The sequence below is a fragment of the Lemur catta genome, chromosome 18 (assembly GCF_020740605.2).
Source record: "Lemur catta isolate mLemCat1 chromosome 18, mLemCat1.pri, whole genome shotgun sequence".
Taxonomy (NCBI): domain Eukaryota; kingdom Metazoa; phylum Chordata; class Mammalia; order Primates; family Lemuridae; genus Lemur; species Lemur catta.
This window is the reverse complement of record NC_059145.1, coordinates 31,924,228-31,949,098: the sequence shown is the minus strand read 5'-3', so window position 1 is coordinate 31,949,098 and position 24,871 is coordinate 31,924,228. Positions and strand designations below refer to the sequence as shown.

At 52.1% G+C, this 24,871-nt stretch overlaps 1 protein-coding gene across 1 annotated transcript in view; it reads right to left on the bottom strand.

The window, feature by feature from the left end:
- Positions 1–24,871, bottom strand: part of ACOX2 (acyl-CoA oxidase 2) — a 54,471-nt gene that overhangs the window by 13,858 nt on the left and 15,742 nt on the right. The window contains 8 exon segments of the mRNA XM_045530727.1: positions 9,906–10,011; positions 11,993–12,172; positions 13,777–13,967; positions 15,467–15,629; positions 17,481–17,653; positions 18,325–18,440; positions 18,770–18,818; positions 18,821–18,891. Of these exon segments, the coding sequence (XP_045386683.1) occupies positions 9,906–10,011; positions 11,993–12,172; positions 13,777–13,967; positions 15,467–15,629; positions 17,481–17,653; positions 18,325–18,440; positions 18,770–18,818; positions 18,821–18,891 (1,049 nt within the window).

The following is a 24,871-nucleotide window of genomic DNA, read 5'->3' as shown; positions in this document are numbered from 1 at the left end:
AAGGCTCGTCTGGGGTCCCAAACCCCCCCGGAACAGAATCCGGATCCGAGGAGGAGCTGGAACTCTTGAAATCCGTACGGTGTAGGTGATTGGGCCCTGGAAAGAGACTGGCAGAAGACTTAGGCGGACGCGCTGGTGGGTCGCCGGTCGGAAGTGACAGGAGACGTCCGTCACCCCCACGGTTGGTTTCGCTTCTTTTTGTTTCCAGTCAGTGGGAGGCACTCCCGAGAGGGCAGATAAGTCCGGGGCCACTCGGCAGTCAGTGGGAGGCACTCCCGAGAGGGGACATAAGTCCGGGGCCACTCGGTAGTCAGTGGGAGGCACTCCTGAGAGGGGAGATAAGTCCGGGGCCACTTGATGGAAACGGTGTTTAGAAAGGCGAAACCAGGTGGATCCGTTTGACGAGGAATCCAAACGGTAGCCGGCTAAGTTGTGTGTTGCGGGAGGCACCCCGAGCGGGGATAAGTCCGGGGCCGCTGTTTGTCATTCTGTCTTTGTTTGTTCCCCCGTTGTCGTTACTTTGTCGTCTCGTCTGTGTTTTTCGCTTCTATGACGCGCCTGGTCTTGGAAGGTGCAGTGTTCTGGGTGCAGCTCTTCCTCCTCTGTTCACTAGCCCTGGTGTTTGGTGTCGGTCTATACACTGTAGCACCCCAGGCTTGGAGTACTCCACAGAAGTGTGCATTTACATTCTTCTACTGGGTCGTAGTGGGAGTCCTAGCGTGGCTTCGGATCGACCCTCCCTTCTAAGAGGTAAAGTCTGTCTGTCTGACTGAGTGAATGAAGTGTGACTGTATGAGGTTCCACGGCTACGGCTACGGAATCTGAGTGGGTCCTAACCTGCGTTTCTGTGGCGACGTCGTACGGCATAACGGTGATTCACTCCCCTAAAAAGGAGTGACCGGGCCCGGGCTCTATACGGGTACACCTTAGCCAAGACGCGCCTAAGTTCCCGCGAGGGACGCAGCCAGGCGGACACCTGAAAGAACTCCCTCCCCTGATACCCTTGTGAGCATGGGTCAGACTCAGACAACACCTCTGTCTATCCTCATTGATCATTTCAAAGATGTTAAGGAAAGGGCACACAGCCTTTCCTTGGATATAAAGAAAAAGAAATTTATCACCTTGTGTGAGACAGAGTGGCCGGCCTTCGGGGTAGGATGGCCACAGGAAGGAACATTTGATGCTGAGCTTATTGAAAAAATAAAAGGGATAGTCTTTGGTCATCACGGTCATCTGGACCAAGCCCCCTATATTATAGTCTGGCAAGACTTGGTCCAGGATCCGCCACCTTGGCTAAAGACCCTCCTGCCAGCGTCAAAGAAGAAGACACAAGTCCTAGTTACCAAAGAGATAAAGAAGAGTAGGGTACAGGATCCTCAGCCCACAGGATCACCTGTGCTGCCAGACTCTAATCTATATCCTGATTTAATAGACTTAGAGTGGCATACACCCCCACCTTATGATCCCAGGGGGCCCAGGCGGCTCCTGCGGCTCCTGCAGCCCAGGGGAAGACGGGGCCTCTGACAGGGGGGCCGGCGTACGGCACTAGACAACGGACTGGACAAACTCCAGATCTTGAACCAGTGAGGGCGTTTCCCTTGAGGGCCATGGGACCCCCGGGAGTGGATGGGGAGCAGGCGCATCAGTACTGGCCCTTCTCCACCAGTGATCTTTATAATTGGAAATCTCAAAATGCGAATTTCTCTGATAATCCAAGAGATCTAATTAACCTTTTAGATTCTGTCCTTTTCACTCATCAGCCTACATGGGACGACTGCCAACAGTTACTTAAGGTTCTCTTTACCACGGAGGAGAGGGAGCGAATCCAGGGGGAGGCTCGAAAGTTAGTTCCTGGAGAGGACGGCAGGCCTACTGTCAACCCTCGGGTCATCGACCAGACCTTTCCCCTTGAACGGCCGCCCTGGGACTACAATGAGGCTGAAGGTAGGGAGCGTCTCCGGGTCTACCGCCAGACTCTGATGGCCGGTCTCTGAGTGGCGGCATGGAAGCCGACCAATTTGGCTAAGGTAGGGGATGTTCGGCAGGGGCCCGAGGAGAGTCCAGCGGCTTATCTAGAAAGGATTATGGAGGCTTTCAGACAGTACACTTCCATAGATCCTACTGCAGAAGAGAACAAGGTGGCAGTAATGATGGCTTTTGTTAACCAGGCAGCCCCTGACATTAGGCATAAAGTGCAGAAAATAGAAAGGCTGAGTGAGAAAACTTTGAAAGACCTGCTGGAAGTGGCGGAAAAAGTCTATAACAATAGGGAGACGCCGGAAGAAAAGTTAGAAAGAATGAGACAGGAAAATAGGAAGTTCCAGGCGGGTGAGGCACGTAAGGCAAATAAGGAGATGGCTAAGATTCTACTTGCAGCCATGGGAAGGGGACAGTCAGGGGCAGATGGCAAAGAACGACCCCGGAGGGAAAGACTAGGCAAGGATCAGTGCGCCCACTGCAAGGAGCACGGACATTGGGCTAGAGAATGTCCCAAGAAAAAGCAGGGCCCAGGGAGGAGAGCATCGCCTAAGAGAGTCTTACTAGCGGGGCAAGAAGAAGATAGTGAATAGGGAAGACGGGGTTCGGTGCCCCTCCCTGAGCCCAGGGTAACTTTGCAAGTGGAGGGGAACCCAGTTAGGTTCCTGGTGGACACAGGGGCAGAATACTCGGTGATTACCAAAACTACTGGAAAACTATCCAATAAGACTAGCTGGGTACAGGGGGTGACTGGAACTAAGCCCTACCAATGGACCACTCAACGAAAGTTAGATTTGAGCTCGGGGCAAGTGAGTCATGCTTTTATGGTCATTCCAGAATGCCCCACCCCATTATTAGGAAGGGACATACTCACAAAATTAAAGGCCCGTATCTACTTTGAAGAAGAAGGAATAATAATAACTGATAATAAAGGCAATCTTATCAGTAGCCCCCGGGTTACTCAAAGCCTGACCTTGGCTCAGGCAGACGAGTACAGACTGTATCAGCCCATGAAGATCAATCAGGAAGGGGAAATGAGCTACTGGCTTCACGAGTTTCCTGAAGCCTGGGCTGAGACAGGGGGAGCAGGATGGGCAAAGCATCGGCCGCCTCTCTATATTGAACTGAAACCAGGAGCTGAACCAGCCCGGGTCAGGCAATATCCTATGCCCCAGGAGGCCAAGACGGGCATAACGCCCCACATTCGAAGGCTTCTAGATGCTGGAATCCTCCGAAAGTGCCAGTCAGCTTGGAACACTCCGTTGTTACCAGTGAGGAAACCGGGTGGGAAAGATTATCGGCCTGTGCAGGACCTCAGGGAGGTCAACGCGCGGGTCCTAGACACCCACCCTACGGTTCCCAACCCTTATACCCTGCTAAGCTCCCTTCCCCCGACACAAACCTGGTACACTGTCCTGGATTTAAAGGACGATTTCTTCAGTTTGGCAGTAGCCCCGCGCAGCCAGGAAATATTTGCCTTTGAATGGCAAGATGAGGAAAGGGGAATTCAGGGGCAACTGACCTGGACAAGGCTGCCTCAAGGGTTTAAAAACTCACCCACCTTGTTCAGTGAGGCCCTTCACGATGATTTGGGTGAATACCGTGCCAACCACCCAAAAGTGACTTTGCTGCAGTATGTAGATGATCTGCTACTAGCTGCCCCAACCCCACAGACCTGCTTGGAGGGCACTAAGGACCTGCTTAGGGTGCTAGGTGAACAGGGATATCGGGCCAGTGCTAAAAAGGCCCAGATCTGGAAAGAAGAAGTCACTTATCTAGGATATAAAATAAAAGGAGGCCAGCGATGGCTGACTGAGGCAATGAAACAGACTGTGTTAGGGATTCCCACCCCAACTTCATGTCAAGAAGTGCGAGAATTCCTGGGATCAGTAGGGTACTGCCGTCTCTGGATCCCGGGTTTTGCAGAAAAAGCTCGGCCCTTATATGAAAGCTGTAAAGTGGGCCAGACATGGGAATGGACTATGCAATTGGCAGACGCCTTCCGGGCCCTAAAGAAAGCTATGTTAGGGGCCCCGGCCTTGGCACTCCCTGACCTCACAAAGGAGTTCCACCTGTTTATAGATGAGAGAAAGGGAATAGCCAAGGGGGTGCTTACGCAGACAGTAGGACCTTGGAGGCGGCCAGTAGCGTACCTGTCCAAAAAGCTAGACCCAGTGGCAGCAGGATGGCCAGCGTGCCTGCGAATCATTGCAGCTACTGCTTTGCTGGTCAAAGATGCCGACAAGCTCACCCTGGGCCAGCGTCTGCACATCACCACCCCTCACGCCATAGAGGGGATCTTGAAGCAGCCGCCGGGACGATGGATCACAAACGCGAGGCTGACTCACTACCAGGGACTTCTGTTAGACGCCCCTCGCATCGGATTCTGGACTCCTGCCATCCTGAACCCAGCCACGCTTCTGCCAGATCCGGTGCCAACAATGCCTGAACATAGCTGCCTTGAGATCCCGGCCGAGACCCAGATGGCCCAGAGTGACCTGTGAGACCGCCCCCTCGCAAACAGCGACCTGACCTGGTTCACGGATGGGAGCAGCTTCGTCCGGGACGGACACAGGTATGCAGGGGCGGCCATAGTAGATGAACAAGGCAGGCTTATCTGGGCCACGTGCCATCCACAGGGGACCTCGGCCCAGAAGGCTGAACTGGTCGCATTGACAGAAGCCCTTCACCGGGCCCAGGGGAAGAGGCTGACGGTGTATACTGACAGCCGCTATGCCTTCGGGACAGTGCATATACACGGAGCCCTCTATAGAGAAAGGGACTTCATTACAGCAGAAGGCAAAGAGATTAAGCACAAGCCAGAGATACTCCAACTACTAGAAGCCATCCTGTTACCCAAGGCAGTGGCTGTAGTCCATACCCCGGGACACCAGAGGGGGGACTCCCTTGAGGCCAGGGGCAACCGGGCCGCGGACATTGAGGCAAAAAGGGCTGCGGAAGGGCCGGTACTAACTGATGTTTTGCATCTGAGCTTGCCGCCCCCTGGGATGGGGAAGATGCCCCCCCATCCGGACTATTCCAGCACGGACATAAGGTGGGCCACAGAGAAGCTGCAGGCGACGCTGAACAAGGACGGCTGGTTCCAAGACGGAGAACATCGCCTGATAGTCCCTGAGGCCTTAGGGAATCACCTACTAAGGCACTTGCACCAGACAACGCATCTTGGCAAAAAGAAGATGTTACAGCTGCTGGCCACGGCACGACTCAGATTCAAATCACAAGAGAAGATGGCAGAGGACATTGTCAAAAACTGCCGTGTCTGCCAGGTTATGCAGCCGGGGAAGGTCAGAGGGACCCATACAGGTACCAGGGAACGGGGGAGGCAACCTGGGTTGTTTTGGGAAATAGATTTTACAGAGGTAAGACCAGGGAAATATGGGTACAAATACTTACTGGTCATGGTAGATACCTTCTCAGGGTGGGTAGAAGCCTTTCCTACTAAAGGAGAAACTGCTTTAATAGTGGCAAAGAAAATATTAGAGGAAATAGTTCCCAGGTATGGGCTGCCAGAGAGCATAGGGTCTGACAATGGGCCAGCCTTCACAAGTCAAGTTAGTCAGGGACTAGCCCGGGCGCTGGGGACAGATTGGAAATTACATTGTGCATATAATCCCCAGAGCTCAGGACAGGTAGAAAGAATGAACAGAACTCTGAAGGAGACTTTGACTAAATTGGTCCTAGAGACTGGCGGAGACTGGGTGACCCTCCTTCCCTTCTCCCTGTTCCGAGCACGGAACACCCCCTATCATTTAGGCCTAACCCCCTTTGAGATTGTATATGGTGCTCCTCCACCAGTAGTGCCAAGAATAACTTCTGGGGCTGCGCCTGAAGCCCCAAGAGAAGTGCTACAGGCTGTACAGGTGCTACAGCGAGTTCAGGGCCAGATTTGGCCTGCACTCCGAGCTTTTTACCAACAGGGGGAGAGAGAAGTTACCGGACACCCTTACCAGCCGGGAGATTGGGTGTGGATAAAAAGGCATAATAACAAAACTTTGGAGCCCAGGTGGAAGGGACCTTTTCAGATTATTCTTGTCACCCCCACTGCCCTAAAGGTTGATGGTGTGGTGGCCTGGATACACCACTCTCACGTGAAACCTGCCAGCGAGAGCGACCGCATGACCAGTGGAAGGCCTCGGTGGACCCAACAAATCCTCTGAAGACCAGACTGACTCGTGTGGCCCAGTGATAGAAGTGCCTGGAACAAAGATGCTTGTGGTGACTGTTATAATTGTGACTCTTGTGGGAACGCTAGTGACTGATCCAAATCCCCACGTGCCTTATAACCTCACCTGGGAAATCACTAACTTGGAAACCCATGAAGTTTATAATAGGACTTCAGGGACGACCCCACTAAACACTTGGCGGCCGGACCTATATTTCAACTTAGAACAATTACCGGGCATTGACGTGGACTATAACCCTGCAAAGCACAACAGGTGGATAGGAGGAACTGCAGGGGTGGGGATGGTGTGGTGCCAAGATGGCGAATTTACTCAACGCCAGGCCCAGATAGAGTTAAGTAGAAATGGGTTTTTTTGTATGTCCAGGATTTAGAACAGGGGAAATGAGATGCACATGCGGGGGAATTGAGTCCCTCTACTGTGCATCCTGGAGTTGTGTGACCACCAGTGATGGAGAGTGGAAATGACAGGTCCATTCTCATCGAAATGTCTTTTGTCCGGCCGTGCTCACGAACCAGGTATGCCTCTGACTGTAACTTAGTACGTGTGAGGTTTACAGAGGAAGGAAAGAAGGACAGACGGTGGGTCACGGGATTATATTGGAGATTCACCCTCTATGATCACAGCAAAGGGGGGCGAGGCACTGTAATACAAATTAAGCTGCGAGTTTCTCCCATCCAAGGCACTGTAGGGCCCAATAGGGTGCTGACAGAAAAACAGTATACCCAGTGCCCGACAACCCAGAAACCCACCAGCACCCCACTTATACCTTCAGAGGCAACTCAGGTGGCCCCCAGAACACAGGCTCCAGTAGCAAAGAACCTTCTATGGAAAGTGCAAGAGCCACAGGACCCTTTATGGAAAATGCTGATCGCGGCATATGGGGCTTTAAATCGCTCCGACCCCAATGCTACGGCAGCTTGCTGGTTATGCTATGATATTAGACCCCCTTTCTATGAAGCAGTTGGAATAACTGCTCCCTTCAACTACTCAGAGGAAGAAGCCCCTGGATCTTGCATATGGGACCACAAGGGCCCCGGGCTAACACTTCAGGTAGTTGCCAAGAGTGGAATCTGTATAGGAAAGGTACCCCCCAGTCATACACAGTTCTGTGCCAAAATCCACCCTTTAGTAAACCGGACTGAAAAGACAAAATGGATCGTTCTGGCACTCAATGGGTGGTGGCTCTGTTCTGAAGTAGGCCTGACTCCATGTCTCAGCCTGTCTGTGTTTAATGAGTCTAAGGAATTCTGTGTCCAGGTGCTAGTATTCCCTAAGGTTATTTACCATCAAGAAGAGATAGTATACGATGCATGGACAAAGGGCACAGGCAGAGCCGGGTTAGTTAGAAAAAGGAGAGAGCCCTTTACAGCAATAACCGTGGCTATCCTTTTTGGCCTGGGTGTAATAGGAGCAGGGATAGGCATCTCAGCCTTAGCCATGCAACATAGAGGATTTGACCATCTAAGGGCTGCCATAGATGAAGACATAACCAGAATTGAAAAATCCATCTCCCTTTTAGAAAAGTCCCTAAGCTCACTGTCTGAGGTGGTGCTGCAAAACCAGAGGGGACTGGACCTTGTATTCCTCCAACAGGGAGGGCTATGTGTGGCCCTTGGAGAAGAGTGCTGCTTTTACGCTGACCACACTGGAGTAGTTAGAGATACTATGGCTAAAGTCAGAGAGGGACTAGCAAAGCGAAAGCGTGAGCGTGAACAAAGAGAAGGATGGTTTGAGTCATGGTTCAATAGCTCCCCTTGGCTAACTACTTTGCTTTCCACAATACTAGGACCCCTAATTGTAATCCTGCTCATTCTCACTTTTGGGCCATGTATCTTAAATAGGCTAGTTGCCTTTGTAAAAGAACGGGTTAACACTGTACAATTAATGGTTTTGCGACAGCAGTACCAGAGCTTAGAGATGAAAGACATAGAAAGCTCATAAAATACAAGACCCCACGCACGAGCAAGAGTGCTCGTAGGAACAAAGAAAAGGGGGGAAAATGTAGAACAGGACTGAAACAATATTTTAGTTAATTCTGTGATGGCTTGCTTAACTTATAGCTAACAGCCAAAGTCCGCTTTTGTATACAAGGCTTGCTTGCTTAACTTATAGCTAACAGCCAAAGTCCGCTTTTGTATACAAGGCTTGCTTGCTTAACTTATAGCTAACAGCCAAAGTCCGCTTTTGTATACAAGGCTTGCTTGCTTAACTTATAGCTAACAGCCAAAGTCCGCTTTTGTATACAAGGCTTGCTTGCTTAACTTATAGCTAACAGCCAAAGTCCGCTTTTGTATACAAGGCTTGCTTGCTTAACTTATAGCTAACAGCCAAAGTCCGCTTTTGTATACAAGGCTTGCTTGCTTAACTTATAGCTAACAGCCAAAGTCCGCTTCTGTATACAAGGCTTGCTTGCTTAACTTATAGCTAACAGCCAAAGTCCGCTTTTGTATACAAGGCTTGCTTGCTTAACGCTTGGTTGCGATAGAGAGCTAAAAAAAAAAAAAAAATGCTCCCATGTAGTTAGAGAAAAACAACCACGAATAGCTTACTGATAAGGGGGCCAAGGCCTGATCAATACGTGAATAAGCTTATGAGGGGCATATGTCCCCTTGTCAGAGGTAACTGGCTGCAACAAATTCCAGCAAAGAATATAAAAGACATGTACTCCCGCTGCGCGGGGGTCCCTGCCCATGGAAAGAGACCACTGCGTTGGTGCTCGGGGCTTGGACCCTAGTTCGAACTAGTCAATAAACTCCTTTGCCTTTTACAGCCTCAGTGACTCTGTCATTCTGTTCCCGGGGCTGAGGGAATCCGGCTCTAACACCCCATAGCCTGCACGATTCTTCCAGAATGAAACTCTGACCACTTCACTCTCCTGATACGAACTCGGCACAGTCTTCCCAATGCAATGAAAACAAAACCCAAACTTCTCACAGGGGTGCAGAAGGTCCCAGGCTTTGCCTGTCTCTCCTCCCTCTCCCTCCCTTCCTTCCTCTCCTTGTTTCAGTCTTCCTCCTTGAGGTCCTCCTTGGAAGTGTTTGCGCTTCCAAGCAAGCACCATGCCTCTCCTTGCCTCCTCCTTTTGCACATGCTGTTCCCTTTGCCTGGAAACCTTCCTCTCCGAAGCTGCCACCCATGACCCTTGGTTAATTTCAGCTCGTCCTTTAAGTCTTAGCCTATTTGCCGCTTCTTCTGTTAAGCAATTCTGACTCCCAAAGTTGGGCAGAGATGCACCTGCTCTAGGGTCCTATTGCAGCCTGTATTTCCCTGTCACGGTGCTTCCTTGATTGTGGCTGTGTATGGACAGTGGGTTCACTGTTGAGCACCCAGCCCCATGCCTGGGTGCTCAAATATTTGCCAACTGATGGTAAATTATACCCAAACACAAAACAGTGGAAATTGAATCAGACATCCAAGAATTGCCTGTGGGGCTAAGGGGAGACTTGACCTGCTTTTCTGTCTGGGAGGAAATATTTGAACAACCTGAAGCAAATCCAATAACACTGCCTCATTACCTTTTCCCCTAAGAGCTGCCAGCAACGTTGCTTTGGAGTTAAGTCCTTTAATTAAAATAACCCTGGACTAAAGCCTTGGAAGTGAAATGAGGGCAGCGGCCGCCGAGCAGGGCTGGGGAATAATGACAGAGCTTGGATTTTCCCAGCAGGGTAGCCTGCCTGGGAAACAAAACGGGTCCCTTTCAGCTTCAGCCGACGGACAGCTCACCTTAGCAGCCTGGAGGTGTATGACAGTGGTCTGGTTCCAGGCCTCATGCTGGTCCGCCCCAGATTGCGTCAGGGTCTGTAACTGATGTACCGAGTCCTTTATGAGCCTGCAGACCAAAGGAAAAAAGGTTCAGCTTCCTGACTGAGTGGAAAATGTAACTGATGGGCTGCCTGGCGTCCCTCAGAAATAGACATAATTTCTATTTATCGACCACTTATGTGTCATAAAGCTAAGTGCCTGATACTCGTTATCTCTTTAACCCTTTTAAGGGCGGGTATTCCTAATTTGCAGTGGGGAAGTCCAAGAGAGGTTAACTAACTTGTCCAAGGTCAGAATTTGGACTTGTTCTTTTTTTTTTCTTTTGTTTCCTTTCTTAATCTGTTTTAATTTTTTTACTCTTTTTTAAAATGATAGGACTGTTTTTTTTAAAATTTATTTATTTATGTTTTTGAGACAGTCTAACTCTAAGTGCCATGCCGTAGCATCAGCTTAGCTCACAGCAACCTCAAACTCCTGGGCTCAAGCAATCCTCCTGTCTCAGCCTCCTGAATAGCTGGGATTATAGGCGTGCACCACCACACCTGGCTAATTTTTTCTATTTTTAGTAGAGACGGGGTCTCACTCTTGCTCAGGCTGGTCTCCAACTCCTGAGCTCAAGGAATCCTCCCACCTTGCCCTCCCAGAGTGCTAGGATTACAGGTGTGAGCCACCACACCTGGCCTGGATTTGTTCTTAATCACCGTGTTGTGAAGCCTCAAGGCCACAGGCCAGGAGCTGTCCCCTCTTTCCAATGCAGATTCTATCCTGATGCCACTGTTTTCTGGCCATTCTGTTGAATGACTGCCTATGGCCTGAGCAAAGAGAATGTTTTTTCTCCAAAGGCTAGTGAAGCCTGTCAGTCACCCGCCTGCTGCAAGCCCTACTCAAGGGACCTAGAAACAAAAACAAAACCAACGCTTGTCCTCCAAACCACTAAATTAGTCATTTGCCATTTTATTAACCTCAAATCCCTTTTATTTTCTATTCCCTGTCCATCCACCCATGACCCTTGGAATTTGTGTGTAAAGCAAACTGTTTATGAGGCAATATTTATTTTGCTTCACCAGGGAACAGATAAGCAGATGTCACATTGAGTTCCAAGCAAAGAGAAATCTCACGGCATTTTAATGATCCTGAGCCATCTTATTTTTCCTTCCTCAGCTCTCCCAACTAAAGTGCTCGCTCTCTGAGGCCTGGGCTTTTTATCTGACTGGTTTATTGATAGATCCCTAGTGCCGAGAACAGTGCCTGGCATATTGTAAGCACTTAATAAATATTTTTGGAATAAATAAATAAATGAACATCCCAAGTTGCTTTTGATCTTGAAATAACTATTAAACATCTCTGGGATCACAAGTTTGGGATATAAGACCTCTTATTATATACTGAAAATATTTTTGTTTTGTTATTCCAGTTTGGTTTTGGTGTTTTAATTTGGGTCAGAGTTCAGAAGATTTCCTTTTTAGATAGTTAAATCTCTTTGTCTTTTCCTTGGTGGTGTCTGTGCTTGACCTGGACCTATCTTCATTCCCAGCCCCTAGAGTATTGGGTCGTTCCTGACATAGCCTGCACGATTTACCTGACAGGATTTGTTGAATGACAGAATAGATGAGTCCTTGGTTTTGTCTACGTTCCCTGGAGCCTACTAGACCCTAGAAATAAACCCTTCGTGTAGTCACATTTTTGAAAATTATTTTTAGATTATAGGATATTTCAAACATGGATATTGCTTTACTAGCATTTGCATGTTGATACATTTGTAGTATTTATATATAGGTACATACGTTGTATTGCAAATCACCACAGGAACCTAAGGATTTTTAAAATTCCTTTCACTGGCTAGAGAGGTGATGTCCTTCTACTGCTGTGGCCAGGATGGGGAAATGACGGTGGTCCATGGCTGATGGGTGGCAGGAGCTGAGAGGACTAAGGAGGCTACAGGTGGCGTGGTGTGTATATACGAATGTCCATCCAATAAATCCCACAGGTCCTAGTTGGGAAGGAGCCTACCCCCAGGTGGGATGGCGGATTTCTTAGCACTGGCTTACCTGGTTGCTGCGTGAGCCCAGGCTGTGGTATAGAGCTCGGGGCAGAGGAAGTCCGCTGCCCTCTGGGCTGCGCACCTGGGCAGATCAGGTGCGGTAAGATACTCGACAGATGGAGGAAGAGACCTCTGTGATGCGGATCCAGGGGACACCTGAGCCTGCAGGTAGCTCTTCACCAGAAACCTGGGGGATGGGGGTGGAGGGTGCAGGCAGGTGAGAGGTGGGGGTGCTCTGTGGGACAGCCCAGCACCCCTCACTCCCAGAGATAGGCATGCTTATCCTGGCTTCAGGCTTCACATGGGAGAGCTACCATCACCCAGGGCTCAGCCGTGTCCTCCTGATGGGTACCCCCTGCTCCAGAGCCCCTCATGCCATCCTCCTGTGCAAGCACGCCGCTAGCGAAACAGCCGTGGAGCTGGGGCAGACACTCGCAGATCCTGAACATAAACCCTTTTGAGATCTGAGCAAACAGAATATTTTCTGTCAAGATCTTCTGATTTGGGGATTTATGATGACTTATACAGTGACTGTGTGGAAATTAAATTTTCTTAGCTGAAAAAGGGTAAACGCAAGAATGCTAACACAAGTAGGAGGATTATAGGTGACTCTTAGCTGCTGCCTTCTGATAACCTAGTGGTTGCAGAATCTGGGCTCAGACAAGCCCAGATTCCCATGCAGCTTCCCCGAGACCCATGTGTTACTGCAGAAGTAGCTTCACCTCCTAAGCGCCCATCTCTAGATGGGGATGATAGTTCTCGCCTGGTAGGAGGGTTGTGAAAACTGAATGAGATACATTTGGGAAGCACTTGGCACGGTGTTAGGCACCAAGTACCTAATATATGCTATTGCATTCGTTTTGTAATTTGGAAAAAACCCCAATAAATGTTATATATTTTTAAAAAATCCAGTAAATGTTATATCATATTTGCCAGGGAACTCCTTTCTCCCTGCATGGAGGAGCATTTGCCGTGTTTCGCCACCTGAGATTAGGTGAGTGTGAGAGGCTCTGTCGGCCTCGAGACCCCACAGACGTAAGAGGGATGAGAAGAAACCGCCCGTGTGGAGGAGGCCAACTCGGCCATCGCTTCCTGCCTCAGGTTGGAGCCCGTGCATGCAGGCTTTGAGCCAAGCCTGGGGACACTGTGGTGAGCAAGGCAGCTGGGGCCCCTGCCCTCAAGGAACTCCTGATCTAGTTAGGAAGCAGAGCTAAAAAGGGAAACCCAAAGAAAGAAAAAAAAAGACAATTATAGGTAATGAAACTGTTGCAAAGGAAACAAGGCAGTTTTGAGTAGGAGAGAAGCAAGTGCGAAGTCCCCGTGGTGGGAAAGAAGTGTGTGACTGGCGGAAGTGAGCAGAGGCGGGAGGGTGTGGGAGCAGGATGAGCGGGGAGGCAGGCGAGACCTTGCAGGCCACAGTACTGAGAGTGGCATTTTCCTATGAGCAGTGGGAAACCACTGACGAATTTTAAGCAAGAGAAAGATGTGATCTTTAGGCTTTGAAAAGATCCCTCTGGCTGCCTGGGGGGAAGCGGGGCAGGGTAGCAGCAGGAGACCAGGGAGGAGCCTGAGGCCGCTGTCTAGGTGAGAGGGTGGTGGCCTGGCTGGAGCAGCAGTGCAACTGAGGGGAAGCCGGTAGATTAGAGACATACTGTGGCAACTGGACAGTCCCCAAATGCTGCTTCCCAAAGTCTGCTCCCTTTGTGGGCATCAGCCAGAAGCCTCGACCCAAGCAGAAACGTGGCATGTCCCGAGGGGCTGGGCAGAGGCCTGGGCCAGTCTGGACCTTACCTGGCCACCTGCAGGTACAGCACTGTGTTCTCACCCTCGTAGATGGAGGAGGCCGACACTCTGGTGACCAGCGACGGCAGGCCACTCAGCTTTGAGTATCCGTGTCCACCACAGGCCCTGCGGCACATCTCGGCTCCCTGGATGCAGAAGTCCGCCATCATGGCCTTTGCGCCTGTGCTCAGCGCGTGGAGCTGTGCAGACAGGAAGAGCGGCCGGCAGCGTAAGGGGGCCCTTCGCCGTCGGTGACAACCTCACTCCCCACTTACTGAGCATTTACTGAGTGCTAAGCACAGCTCTGTGAGGGAAGAAGTGTGTCCTCAGCTCACAACTTTATGAATGAGAAGGCTGAGACTCAGAGAGGTTACGTGACTCACCCACAGTAACACAATTAGGCCACGTCGCTGTCGGGGCAATAAGAACCAAGGAAGACCTGGCCTGGCCAGTGTCTCCAGGATCTTGGGAGTAGGGTGCCACCTGGATTGGGCACGCCATCCTCCAGGAGTTATGGATTTTGCTGGCAAGCAGAGGTTTTGGAAAGCTGGCCTGTGAGGATGGGTGCCCGCTGTCAGCCCACTTCCTGGGTTGTGGAAAGGTGCTGTGGTCTGAATGTGTCTGCCTAAAATTCGTATGTTGAAATCCTGACCCCCAAGTGGTATTAGGAGGTGGTGGGGGCCTTTGGGAGGCGATTAGGCCATAAGGATGGAGCAGCCCTCATGCATGGCATTAGTGCCCTTATGAAAGAGGCCTGAGACAGACTCCTCAGCCCTTCCGCCATATGAGGACACAGTGAGAAGGTACCATCTATGAACCAGGAAGCAAGCCCCTGCCAGACACCAAATCTGCTGGTGCTTTGATCTTGGACTTCCCAGCCTCCAGAATTGTAAGAAATAAATTTCTATTGTTTATAAGCTACCAGTTTATGGTATTTTGTTATATCAGCCCCAATAGCGGAGCTGCTGGGCAGCGTCTAATTTGAGTTTTTGGTTCTTGAAAGCCTCTACCCATCCTTCGAACTTTCAGGTCCTTGACAGAAAGGTTGTGTCCCTCTACCTCTCGGTGCCTCTGTTTCCTCATCTGTAAAATGGGGATATAAATGGTGCCTCCTCTACGGTTGGAAGGATTAATGAAGCCATGCTTATAAAACACCATGCCTGGACAGACTGAATCTGAGCATATATGTACTTCCACAGTGTTTTATCCTAAACCTTTGGGCCAGATATGTTTAGGAATCCGAGTATTTTTTGAATTTTAGCATGTTAAAGTGGCCATTTAAGGTAGATTATATATGATACCCCCCGTGGGGTTTGGGGCAGCCTTAGTGATGAAACACTGAGCAGGATTAATAATCCTCCTGCAAAATGTATTCACACTCTGTGGGATAAATCAGGTCAGTTCAGGTCAAACTGTGCCACCAAATGAGTTCCAAACAACTTTCAGTTTTCAGGGCAGATGCACATCAGGGATTGTGGACCTGTGTTCTCTATAGATTATTTCCTCTGACATCTGTGTAGCTGTCTCTGGGGGCCAGGTGTGAGTAAGCTTGTTATCACCCAGATACCCTGGGATGTTGGGGGCTGGGGGAGGAGGGGGGCGGGAAGGGCCCAAGGGAGCAGGGCTGTGGCTGCTTCCCAGCGAGCAGGGCGACCTCAGCCACCGTCCCAGTGCCTGCCCCTCAGCCGACGGCAGGTACCTCAGGCAGGAGGCTGAAGTCTCTGTCCAGAATGGCACTGTAGGAGCGCTGTAAGAATTCCAAGGTGCTGACTGCCAGGAAGTGGAAGGCGTAACTCATGGCCAGCGGAGGAAAGAGTTTGTGCTGCTGTGTCTGGTAGTCCAGGATTTTTGCTTCTGGGTCACTGAGGGGAAAAGAAGCTGAAGATTTAGAAGATCGCTACTTGCCACGTCCATCCTCCTGTATCCCCAACACCATAAAAGCCTTAAAGACAGACAGTTCTGTATAACTCTTTGCAAAACTTGACCTGAGCTGACATGAGGCTATTAATAACCTCTTAAAATCCCACCTAACATGACAATCCACACGTTTCATGGCAGAAATATTGACACGTTTGCTTATGGGTACTGCCCCCTGTCGAGGGAGGTTTACAGAATTCCAGCGTACCCGCTGTCTTATCCTAAAATCCGAAAAGTTCTGAATTGCAACACAGCTGGTCCCAAGGATTTGAGGTGAAGAGCAGTGGCCCTGCACCCCTGATGATTTGACCCTGTGACCTTTCACTGCCCATGTGCTCGGAAATACGTCAAGCCTCAACAATAACTCTTAGGACGTGCGCTCGGCTCTGGTGGAACCCCAAGGAAGGGACTGCATCTCTGCCTTGCCCATGGCTGTGTTCTCAGTACCTGCGACCATGTCCAGCACACATGGGCCATTCGGTAACTGTGGGTTGAAAGAGGGTGTGATTATGGGAAGCTCCCATAGAGGGCAGGAACCCGGGGGCTCCTCTCTGGGGCAGTAGTTCCTTACCCAACACGTCCTTCTTATAACTGTCCTGGGAACACATCTGCAACCCAGGCAAATGGGCTGCAAGCAGGACATAGCAGCAGCCTTCTTCCCAGCAGCCCTGTCCTCCAGAGAGACTCCCTTGGCCCGGATCCTGAAGCCCAGCTTGAGGGTGCTGAGGTTTGCCAGAGGAAAGGCCCCGGGGCCAAGGGCCCGGTACCTCTTACTGCATTCCACCGTCAAGGGCACCCTGAAAGGCCGCTCCTGCCACACCCATTTTGTAGATGAGGAAGCTGAGGGACAACAAGGCAAGGTGGCTGAGCCGTGCAGCAGGCTTGCCTGGCTTCCAGCCTCATTCTGGGCCCTTGAGCCCCGCCATGAGAACCCTAGGCTCTCAGGCTGACTGATCTCAAGTTCCAGTCCTGCTGACCTCACCCTTTACGGGTTAGGAAACTGGGACCCAGAGAGGGCAAAGGATTTGCCCAGGGTCAGTCAGCAGAGCTGGGATGAGAACTGTCAGAACTACAAGTTCGGTCGTGCTGTGACCCTCTAATCCTATTCTCACTCCATTTGGCTGCATCCTGCAGAGGTGTGGGGGGGTGTCCATTGGTACATGCTTATTCTAAAGCGTTATTCGTTGTGTACCTGAAATTCAAATTTAGCTGAGTGTCCTGTATCTGGAAACCCTGTGTGTGTGCGCACACGTGTGCATAGGTTAAAACAGAGGATATGGTCCGTCCTTGCTATTCTTTGCCGGGGAGTGGAGGGAGGGGTGGCCAGACACACCAAGCACAACGAAAGGCATCCTGACTTCGACACACTGCAGTCAGGTACTCACAGTCAAGCCAGACAGAATGAGTTCTGCCACATACAGCCTGAGATGACGGTTGGGCTTTGCCAGACACGACCTGACAAAACAAACTCAGCCAGTCATGGTCTGGCTGACCCAGACTCACTCTATCCGCCGCGGGTGTACGGACCAAGTCGGACTCGGACAGGGCCAAGGACACAATCACACGGAGCCTGATGGGGCCAGACACAGGTTGGGCCAGCTGGGTTAGAGGGAGCCAGAGAGACCCCACCGACATGGCCAGATGGGGCCAGATCCAGGAAACTTGTGTGTGTATGTGTGTGGGGGTGGTGGGGAGGAAATGCCTGCTCCCAGCACCCCAGGGGCGTCGGGGGTGGGGGGCACGGTGGGACTGAGAGGTAGCAGGTCTGCTGTGCTCAGCCTTGGGGCGCCCCTTGCCTGGGCCGGAGCCGGGACTGGCGGCGTATGACCGAGTAGCGCATGGCGACGACGCAAGCCTTCTGCAGCTGGGGGAGGATCTCTCCCAACAGAACTTCCACCCGCATCACCACCATGGAAAGATAGTTGCTCTGTTCCGTCCCAAGCTTGATGTAGGTGCCATCTGGCAAGACCTGTGTGGGACAAGGATGCGTTCGGGGTCTGAGCCAAGGCCCCCCATCCCGTCCCGCCCCTGGAACTGTGAGCCTGCACAGCTGGCGGGTGAAACGCTCCTCAACCTCATCTGGAGCAGACGGCCGCCAGCCGGGATGTTCAAGTACCAGACGCTTCTGTGTTTGCTCACTAGACACTTCCCCAAGTGCCCTGGTTCATAGCTCCTCGCCTGGGACACCCTGGGCCGCCTCCTCATCCACAAGTAAAGGGATAACGCCTGGCAGAACTGGGACGCTCAGGACTCTGCCAGCACTCTGGCCAGCGTCTGCTCGGTGACTGGTTGTGTCCGGGCCTCACTGTGGGTAAATATTACGCCTATCACCCTCAGCCCCGTCCCTCTCCTGGGACTGCCTTGCCAGCCCCACCCCCCACGATCGCTCTGCCATCCCACGTCACGAGCATTTACACATGAGAAGTCTGAGGCTCGGAGAGACGAAATGACTTGCCCGAGATCACACTGCTCCTAAGCTGGGGTTTGACCCCAGTCTATGGGACACCAGAGCCTCTTTGGGTGGGCGTATGTGGCCCAAACCCAGCCCTAAGGAGGAGGACCCGAGCCAGCAGCAGTCTGCACAAAACACAGGTCCCTTGTCCGGGCAGTGCAGGTCCCCAGCCTCCCCAGGCTCCTGACCTGGGCAAAGCGATTCAGCATGTTCTCCCTCGGGACTCGCACACGGTCCAGTCGCAGGAAGCCATTGTCCAATTGATCAAAGCTCATCTTGGGCCCGATGTCCCCAATAGTGATTCCTGGAAGGACATGGAGATGAGAACCCCCCCAGTTGAGCGTTTGCTATGTGCCAGGTGTCGCGCATGCATTCCAGCTCCCAGCAGCCTGTGACACTTGCTGTTTACCTACACCTGCTTTGCAGGTGAGCGAGCTGAGGCCAGGAAGATTCTCTATTCTGGCTCAAGGTCACCAGCCAGCCAGTAGCACCAAGTCTGTCCAACTGGACCCCCGCCCTGATCAAGGGAGGGACGTGTCTCAGCTTCTCCCGTGGACCTCTAGGGCCCCCAAGACAAGGAGGCCTGGGAGGGTCTCCTCCTGGCAGGGTCCTGAGGGAGCAGCGTGGGCTTACCTGGCAGCGGCGTGTGGTCCTCAAGGCCTCCGGACGGGCACAATAAAGCCAGTGCATGCCCCGCCGGGCGCCTGAGCAGATCAGCTGGGCCAGGACCAGGGCATGCGTGGCCGACCGTCCCACTGAGGGCAGAGAGATGAGAGGCCCATCACAGGGACGACCCTCCTGGGGCTGGGGTCACTGATGGGGCCTTGAAAAGTCACTGCTCACAGAGAGGGGGGATTGCCCCCAAAGAATCAAACAGACGTAGCAGTGATTTAGGCAAACCAAAGGCAAAGAGTGAGATTTCTGTCACCCGCCCAAACTGCTAATGAATCACTATCATCAACCCTCATGACAATGAATAGAGGAAATTACCACTTATCACAGTCCGGGGGGCGCCAGAACCCCTGTGACCATGCTTTCCAGTTCTTACAGGGCAGGTATGAGGAGTCCCATTTTCCCGTTAAGGAAATGGAGTCCCACAGAGTGGAGTGACCCCCTGAAGGTCACTGGCCTGGAGGGGGCAGAGCTGGGATTTGAACCCTTGGTCTGCCTGATCTTGAAAGCTGGTTTTCTTTTCGCTGCAGTTTTGACTGGTCAGTCTTCTCTCTCTCTCTCTCTCTCTCCTCTCTCTCTCTCTCTCTCTCTCTCTCTCTATCCCTCTCTCGTCTGTCCTCTCTCGACTCCCCCTCTGTATCTCGCCCCTCTCTCTCTCTCTCTCTCTCTCTCTCTCTGGTCTGTCTCTCTCAACTCCCCCTCTGTATCTCACCCCTCTGTCTGTCTGTCTGTCTGTCTGTATCTCTCTCTCTCTCTCTCTCTCTCTCTCTCTCGTCTGTCTCAACTCCCCCTCTGTATCTCGCCCCTCTGTCTCTCTCTCTCTCTCTCTCTCTCATCTGTCTCTCTCAACTCCCCCCTCTGTATCTCGCCCCTCTTTCTCTCTCTCTCTCTCTCTCTCTCTCTCTCTCCTCTCTCTCTCTCTCTCTCTCGTCTGTCTCTCTCAACTCCCCCTCTGTATCTCGCCCCTCGTCTCTCTCTCTCTCTCTCTCCTCTGTCTCTCTCAACTCCCCCTCTCAATCTCGCCCCTGTCTATCTCTCTCTCTCTCTCTCTCTCTCCTCTCTTCCTCTGTCTCTCTCAACTCCCCCCCCTCTCTCGTCTGTCTCTCTCAACTCCCCCTCTGTATCTCGCCCCTCTGTATCTCTCTCTCTCTGTCTCTCTCGTCTCTCTGAAATCCCCATCTGTATCTAGTCCCTCCCTCTCTCTTCCTCTGTCTCTCTCAACTCCCTCTCTGAATCTCGCCCGTCTGTCTGTCTGTCTGTCTGTCTGTCTCTCTCTCTCTCTCTCTCTCTCTCGTCTGTCTCTGTCAACGCCCCCTCTGTATCTCGCCCCTCTCTCTCTCCTCCCTCTCTCTCTCTCTCTCTCTCTCTCTCTCTCGCTCTCTCTCTCTCTCTCTCGTCTGTCTCTCTCAACATCCCCGCTGTATCTCGCCCCCCCCTCTCTATCTCTCGTCTGTCTCTCTATCAACTCCCCCCTTTGTATCTCACCTCTCTCTCTCTCCCTCTCTCCTCTGTCTCTCTAAACTCCCCCTCTGTATCGTCGCCCCTCTGTCTCTCTATCTCTCTCTCTCTCCTGTCTGTCTCATCTCAACTCCCCCTCTGTATCTCGCCTCTCTCTCTCTCTCTCTCTCCCCCGTCTCTCTCAACTCCCCCTCTGTATCTCGCCCCTCTGTCTCTCTGTCTCTCTCTCTCTCTCCTCTCTCAACTCCCCCTCTGTATCTCGCCCCTCTGTCTCTCTCTCTCTCTCTGTCTCTCGTCTGTCTCTCTCAACTCCCCATCTGTATCGTCGCCCCTCTGTCTCTCTCTCTCTCACTCTCTCTCCTGTGTCTCTCTCAACTCCCACTCTGTATCTCGCCCCTTTGTCTCTCTCTCTCTCATCTGTCTCTCTTCAACTCCCCCTCTGTATCTCGCCCCCCCCTCTCTCTATCTCTCTGTCGTCTGTCTCTCTCAACTCCCCTCTGTATCTCGCCCCTCTGTCTCTGTCTCTCTCTCTCTCTCCTCTGTCTCTCTCAACTCCCCCTTTGTATCTCGCCCCTCTGTCTCTGTCTCTGTCTCTGTCTCTCTGGTCTGTCTGTCTCAACTCCCCCTCTGTATCTGGCCCCCGTCTCTCTCTCTCTCTCTCTCCTCTCTCTTCTCTCTCTCTCTCTAACTCCCCCTCTGAAACTCGCTTTCTCTCTCTCTCTCTGGTCTGTCTCTCCCGAACTCCCCATCTGTAATCTCACCCCTCTCTCTCTCTCTCTCTCTCTCTCCTCTGTCTCTCTCAACTCCCCCTCTGTATCTCGCCCCTCTGTCTCTCTCTCTCTGTGTCTCCTCTGTCTCTCTCAACTCCCCCTCTGTATCTCACCCCTCTGTCTCTCACTCTCTCTCTCTCTCTGACTCCTCTCGACTCTCTCTCTCTCTCTCTCTCTCTCTCTCTCTCGTCTGTCTCTCTGACTCCCCCTCTGTATCTCGCCCCTCTTTCTCTCTCTCTCTCTCTCTCTCTAGTCTGTCTCTCTCAACTCCCCCTCTGTCTCTCTCTCTCTCTCTTTCTCTCTCATCTGTCTGCCTGAACTCCCCCTCTGTATCTCGCCCCTGTCTCTCTCTCTCTCTCATCTGTCTCTCTCAACTACCCCTCTGTATCTCGACTCCCTCTCTCTGTCTCTCTCTCTCTCCCTCTCTCGTCTGTATCTCTCAACTCAGTCTCTGTATCTCGCCCGTCTGTCTGTCTCTGTCTCTCTCTGTCTCTCTCATCTGTCTCTCTCAACTGCCCCTCTGTATCTCGCCCCTCTGTCTCTCTCTCTCTCTCTCTCTTGTCTGTCTCTCTCAACTCCCCCTCGGTATCTCGCCCCCTCTCTCTCTCTCTCTCTGTCTCTCTCTGTCTCGTCTGTCTCTCTCAACTCCCCTCTGTATCTCGCCCCTCTGTCTCTCTCTCTCTCTCTTTCTCTCTCATCTGCCTGCCTCAACTCCCCGTCTGTATCTCGCCCCTATGTCTCTCTCTCTCTCTCTCTCTCTCAACTCCCCCTCTGTATCTCGCCCTCTCTCGCTCTCTCTCTCTCTCTCTAGTCTGTCTCTCTCAACTCCCCCTCTGTATCTCACCCCTCTCTCTCTCTCTCTCTCTCTCATCTGTCTCTCTGAACTCCCACTCTGTATCTCACCCCTCTCTCTCTCTGTCTCTCTGTCTCTCTGTCTCTCTCTCATCTCTCTCTCTCTCTCTCTCTCGTCTGTCTCTTTCAAGTCCCCCTCTGTATCTCGCCCCTCTGTCTCTCTCTGTCTCTCTCTGTCTCGTCTGTCTCTCTCAACTCCGCCTCTGTATCTCGCCTCTCTCTCTCTCTCTCTCCTCTCCTCTCTCTCTCTCTCTCTCTCTCGTCTGTCTCCTCTCAACTCCCCCTCTGTATCTCGCCCCTCTCTCTCTCTCTCTCTCCTCCCTCTGTCTCTCTCCAGTCTCCCTCTCAATCTCGCCCCGTCCTCTCTCGCTCTCTCTCTCTCTCTTGTCTGTCTCTCTCAACTCCCCCTCTGTAACTCGCCCTCTCTCTCTCTCTCTCTCTCTGTCTCTCTCTCATCTGTCTCTCTCAACTCCCCCTCTGGATCTCTACCCCCCCCCTCTCTCTCTCGTCTGTCTCTCTCAACTCCCCCTCTGTATCTCGCCCCCCCCCTCTTCTCTCTCTCTCTCTCTCTCTCTCTCTCTCCTCTCTCTCTCTCTCTCTCTCTCTCTCTCGTCTGTGTCTCTCAACTCCCCTCTGTATCTCGCCGCTCTGTCTCTCTCTCTCCCTTTGTCTCTCTCTGTCTCGTCTGTCTGTCTCAACTCCCCCTCTGTATCTCGCCCCTATGTCTCTCTCTCTCTCTCTCTCCTCTGTCTCTCTCAACTCCCCATGTGTATCTCGCCCCTCTGTCTCTCTCTCTCTCTCTCTCTCTCATCTGTCCCTCTCAACTCCCCCTCTGTATCTGGCCCCTCTGTCTCTCTCTCTCTCTCTCATCTGTCCCTCTCAACTCCCCCTCTGTATCTTGCCTCTCTCTCTCTCTCTCCTCTGTCTCTCTCAACTCCCCCCCCCTCTCTCTCTCTCGTCTGTCTCTCTCAATCTCCCCCTGTGTATCTCGCCCCTATCTCTCTCTCTCTCTCTCTGGTCTGTCTCTCTCAACTCCCCCTCTGTATCTCGCCCCTCTATCTCTCTCTCTCTCTCACTTTCTCATCTGTCTGTCTCAACTCCCCCTCTGTATCTCGCCCCTCTGTCTCTCTCTCTCTCTCTCTCATCTGTCTCTCCTCAACTCCCCCTCTGTATCTCGCCCCTCTCTCTCTGTCTCTCTCTCTCTCTCATCTGTCTCTCTCAACTCCCACTCTGAATCTCGCCTCTCTCTCTCTCCTTTGTCTCTCTCAACTCCCCGTCTTTCTCTCTCTCTTTCTCTCTCTCTCTGTCTCTCTCGTCTGTCTGTCTCAACACCCCCTGTGTATCTCACCTCTCTCTCTCTCTCTCTCTTGTCTGTCACTCTCAACTCCGTCTCTGTATCTCGCCCGTCTGTCTGTCTCTGTCTGTCTCTGTCTCTCTCGTCTGTCTCCTCTCAACTGCTCCTCTGTATCTCGCCCCTCTGTCTCTCTCTCTCTCTCTCTCTCTCTCTCACTCTCTCTCTCTCTTGTCTGTCTCTCTCAACTCCCCCTCTGTATCTTGCCGCTCTGTCTCTCTCTCTCTCTCTTTCTCTCTCATCTGTCTGTCTCAACTCCCCCTGTGTATCTCGCCCCTCTGTCTCTCTCTCTCTCTCATCTGTCTCTCTCAACTCCCCCTGTGTATCTCGCCTCTCTCTCTTGTCTGTCTGTCTCAACCCCCCCTCTGTATCTCGCCCCTCTCTCTCTCTCTCTCTTTCTCTCCTCTATCGCTCTCAACTCCCCCTCTGTATCTCACCCCCCTCTCTCTTCTCTGTCTCTCTCTCTCCTCTGTCTCTCTCAACTCCCCCTCTCAATCTCGCCCCTGTCTGTCTGTCTATCTCTCTCTCTCTCTCTCTCTCTCTCTCTCTCTCGTCTGTCTCTCTCAACTACCCCTCTGTATCTCGCCCCTCTGTCTGTCTCTCTCTCTCTGTCTCTCTCTGTCTAGTCTGTCTCTCTCAACTCCCCCCTGTGTATCTCGCCCCTCTGTCTCTCTCTCTCTCTCTCTCTCTGTCTCTCGTCTGTCTCTCTCAACTCCCCCTCTGTATCTCACCCCTCTGTCTCTCTCTGTCTCTCTCTGTCTCTGGTCTGTCTCTCTCAACTCCCCATGTGTATCTCGCCCCTCTGTCTCTCTCTCTCTCTCTCTCATCTGTCTCTCTCAACTCCCCCTCTGTATCTCGCCGCTCTGTCTCTCTCTCTTTCTCTTTCTCTCTCATCTGTCTGTCTCAACTCCCCCTCTGTATCTCGCCCCTCTGTCTCTCTCTCTCTCTCTCATCTGTCTCTCTAAACTCCCCCTCTATATCTCGCCTCTCTCTCTTCCTCTGTCTCTCTCAACTCCCCCCCCTCTCTCATCTGTCTCTCTCAACTCGGTGTCTGTATCTCGCCCTTCTGTCTGTCTCTGTCTCTCTCGTCTGTCTCTCTCAACTGCCCCTCTGTATCTCGCCCCTCTGTCTCTCTCTCTCTCTCTCTCTCTCTCTCTCGTCTGTCTCTCTCAACTCCCCCTCTGTATCTTGCCCCTTTGTCTGTCTGTCTCTGTCTCTCTCTCTCTCTCCCTCTCTGTCTCTCTCAACTCCCCCTCTGTCTCTCTGTCTGTCACTCTCTCTCTGTCTCTCGTCTGTCTCTCTCAACTCCCCCTCTGTATCTCGCCTCTCTCTCTGTCTCTGTCTGTCTGTCTGTCTGTCTGTCTGTCTGTCTGTCTCTCTCTCTCTCTCTCTCTCTCGTCTGTCTCTCTCAACTCCCCCTGTGTATCTCGCCCCTCTCTCTCTCTCTCTCTCTGTCTCGTCTGTCTCTCTCAACTCCCCCTCTGTATCTCGCCCCTCTGTCTCTCTCTCTCTGTCTGTCTCTCGACTGTCTCTCTCAACTGCCCCTCTGTATCTCACCCCTCTGTCTCTCTCTCTCTCTCTCAACTGTCTCTCTCAACTCCCCCTCTGTATCTTGCCCCTCTGTCTCTCTCT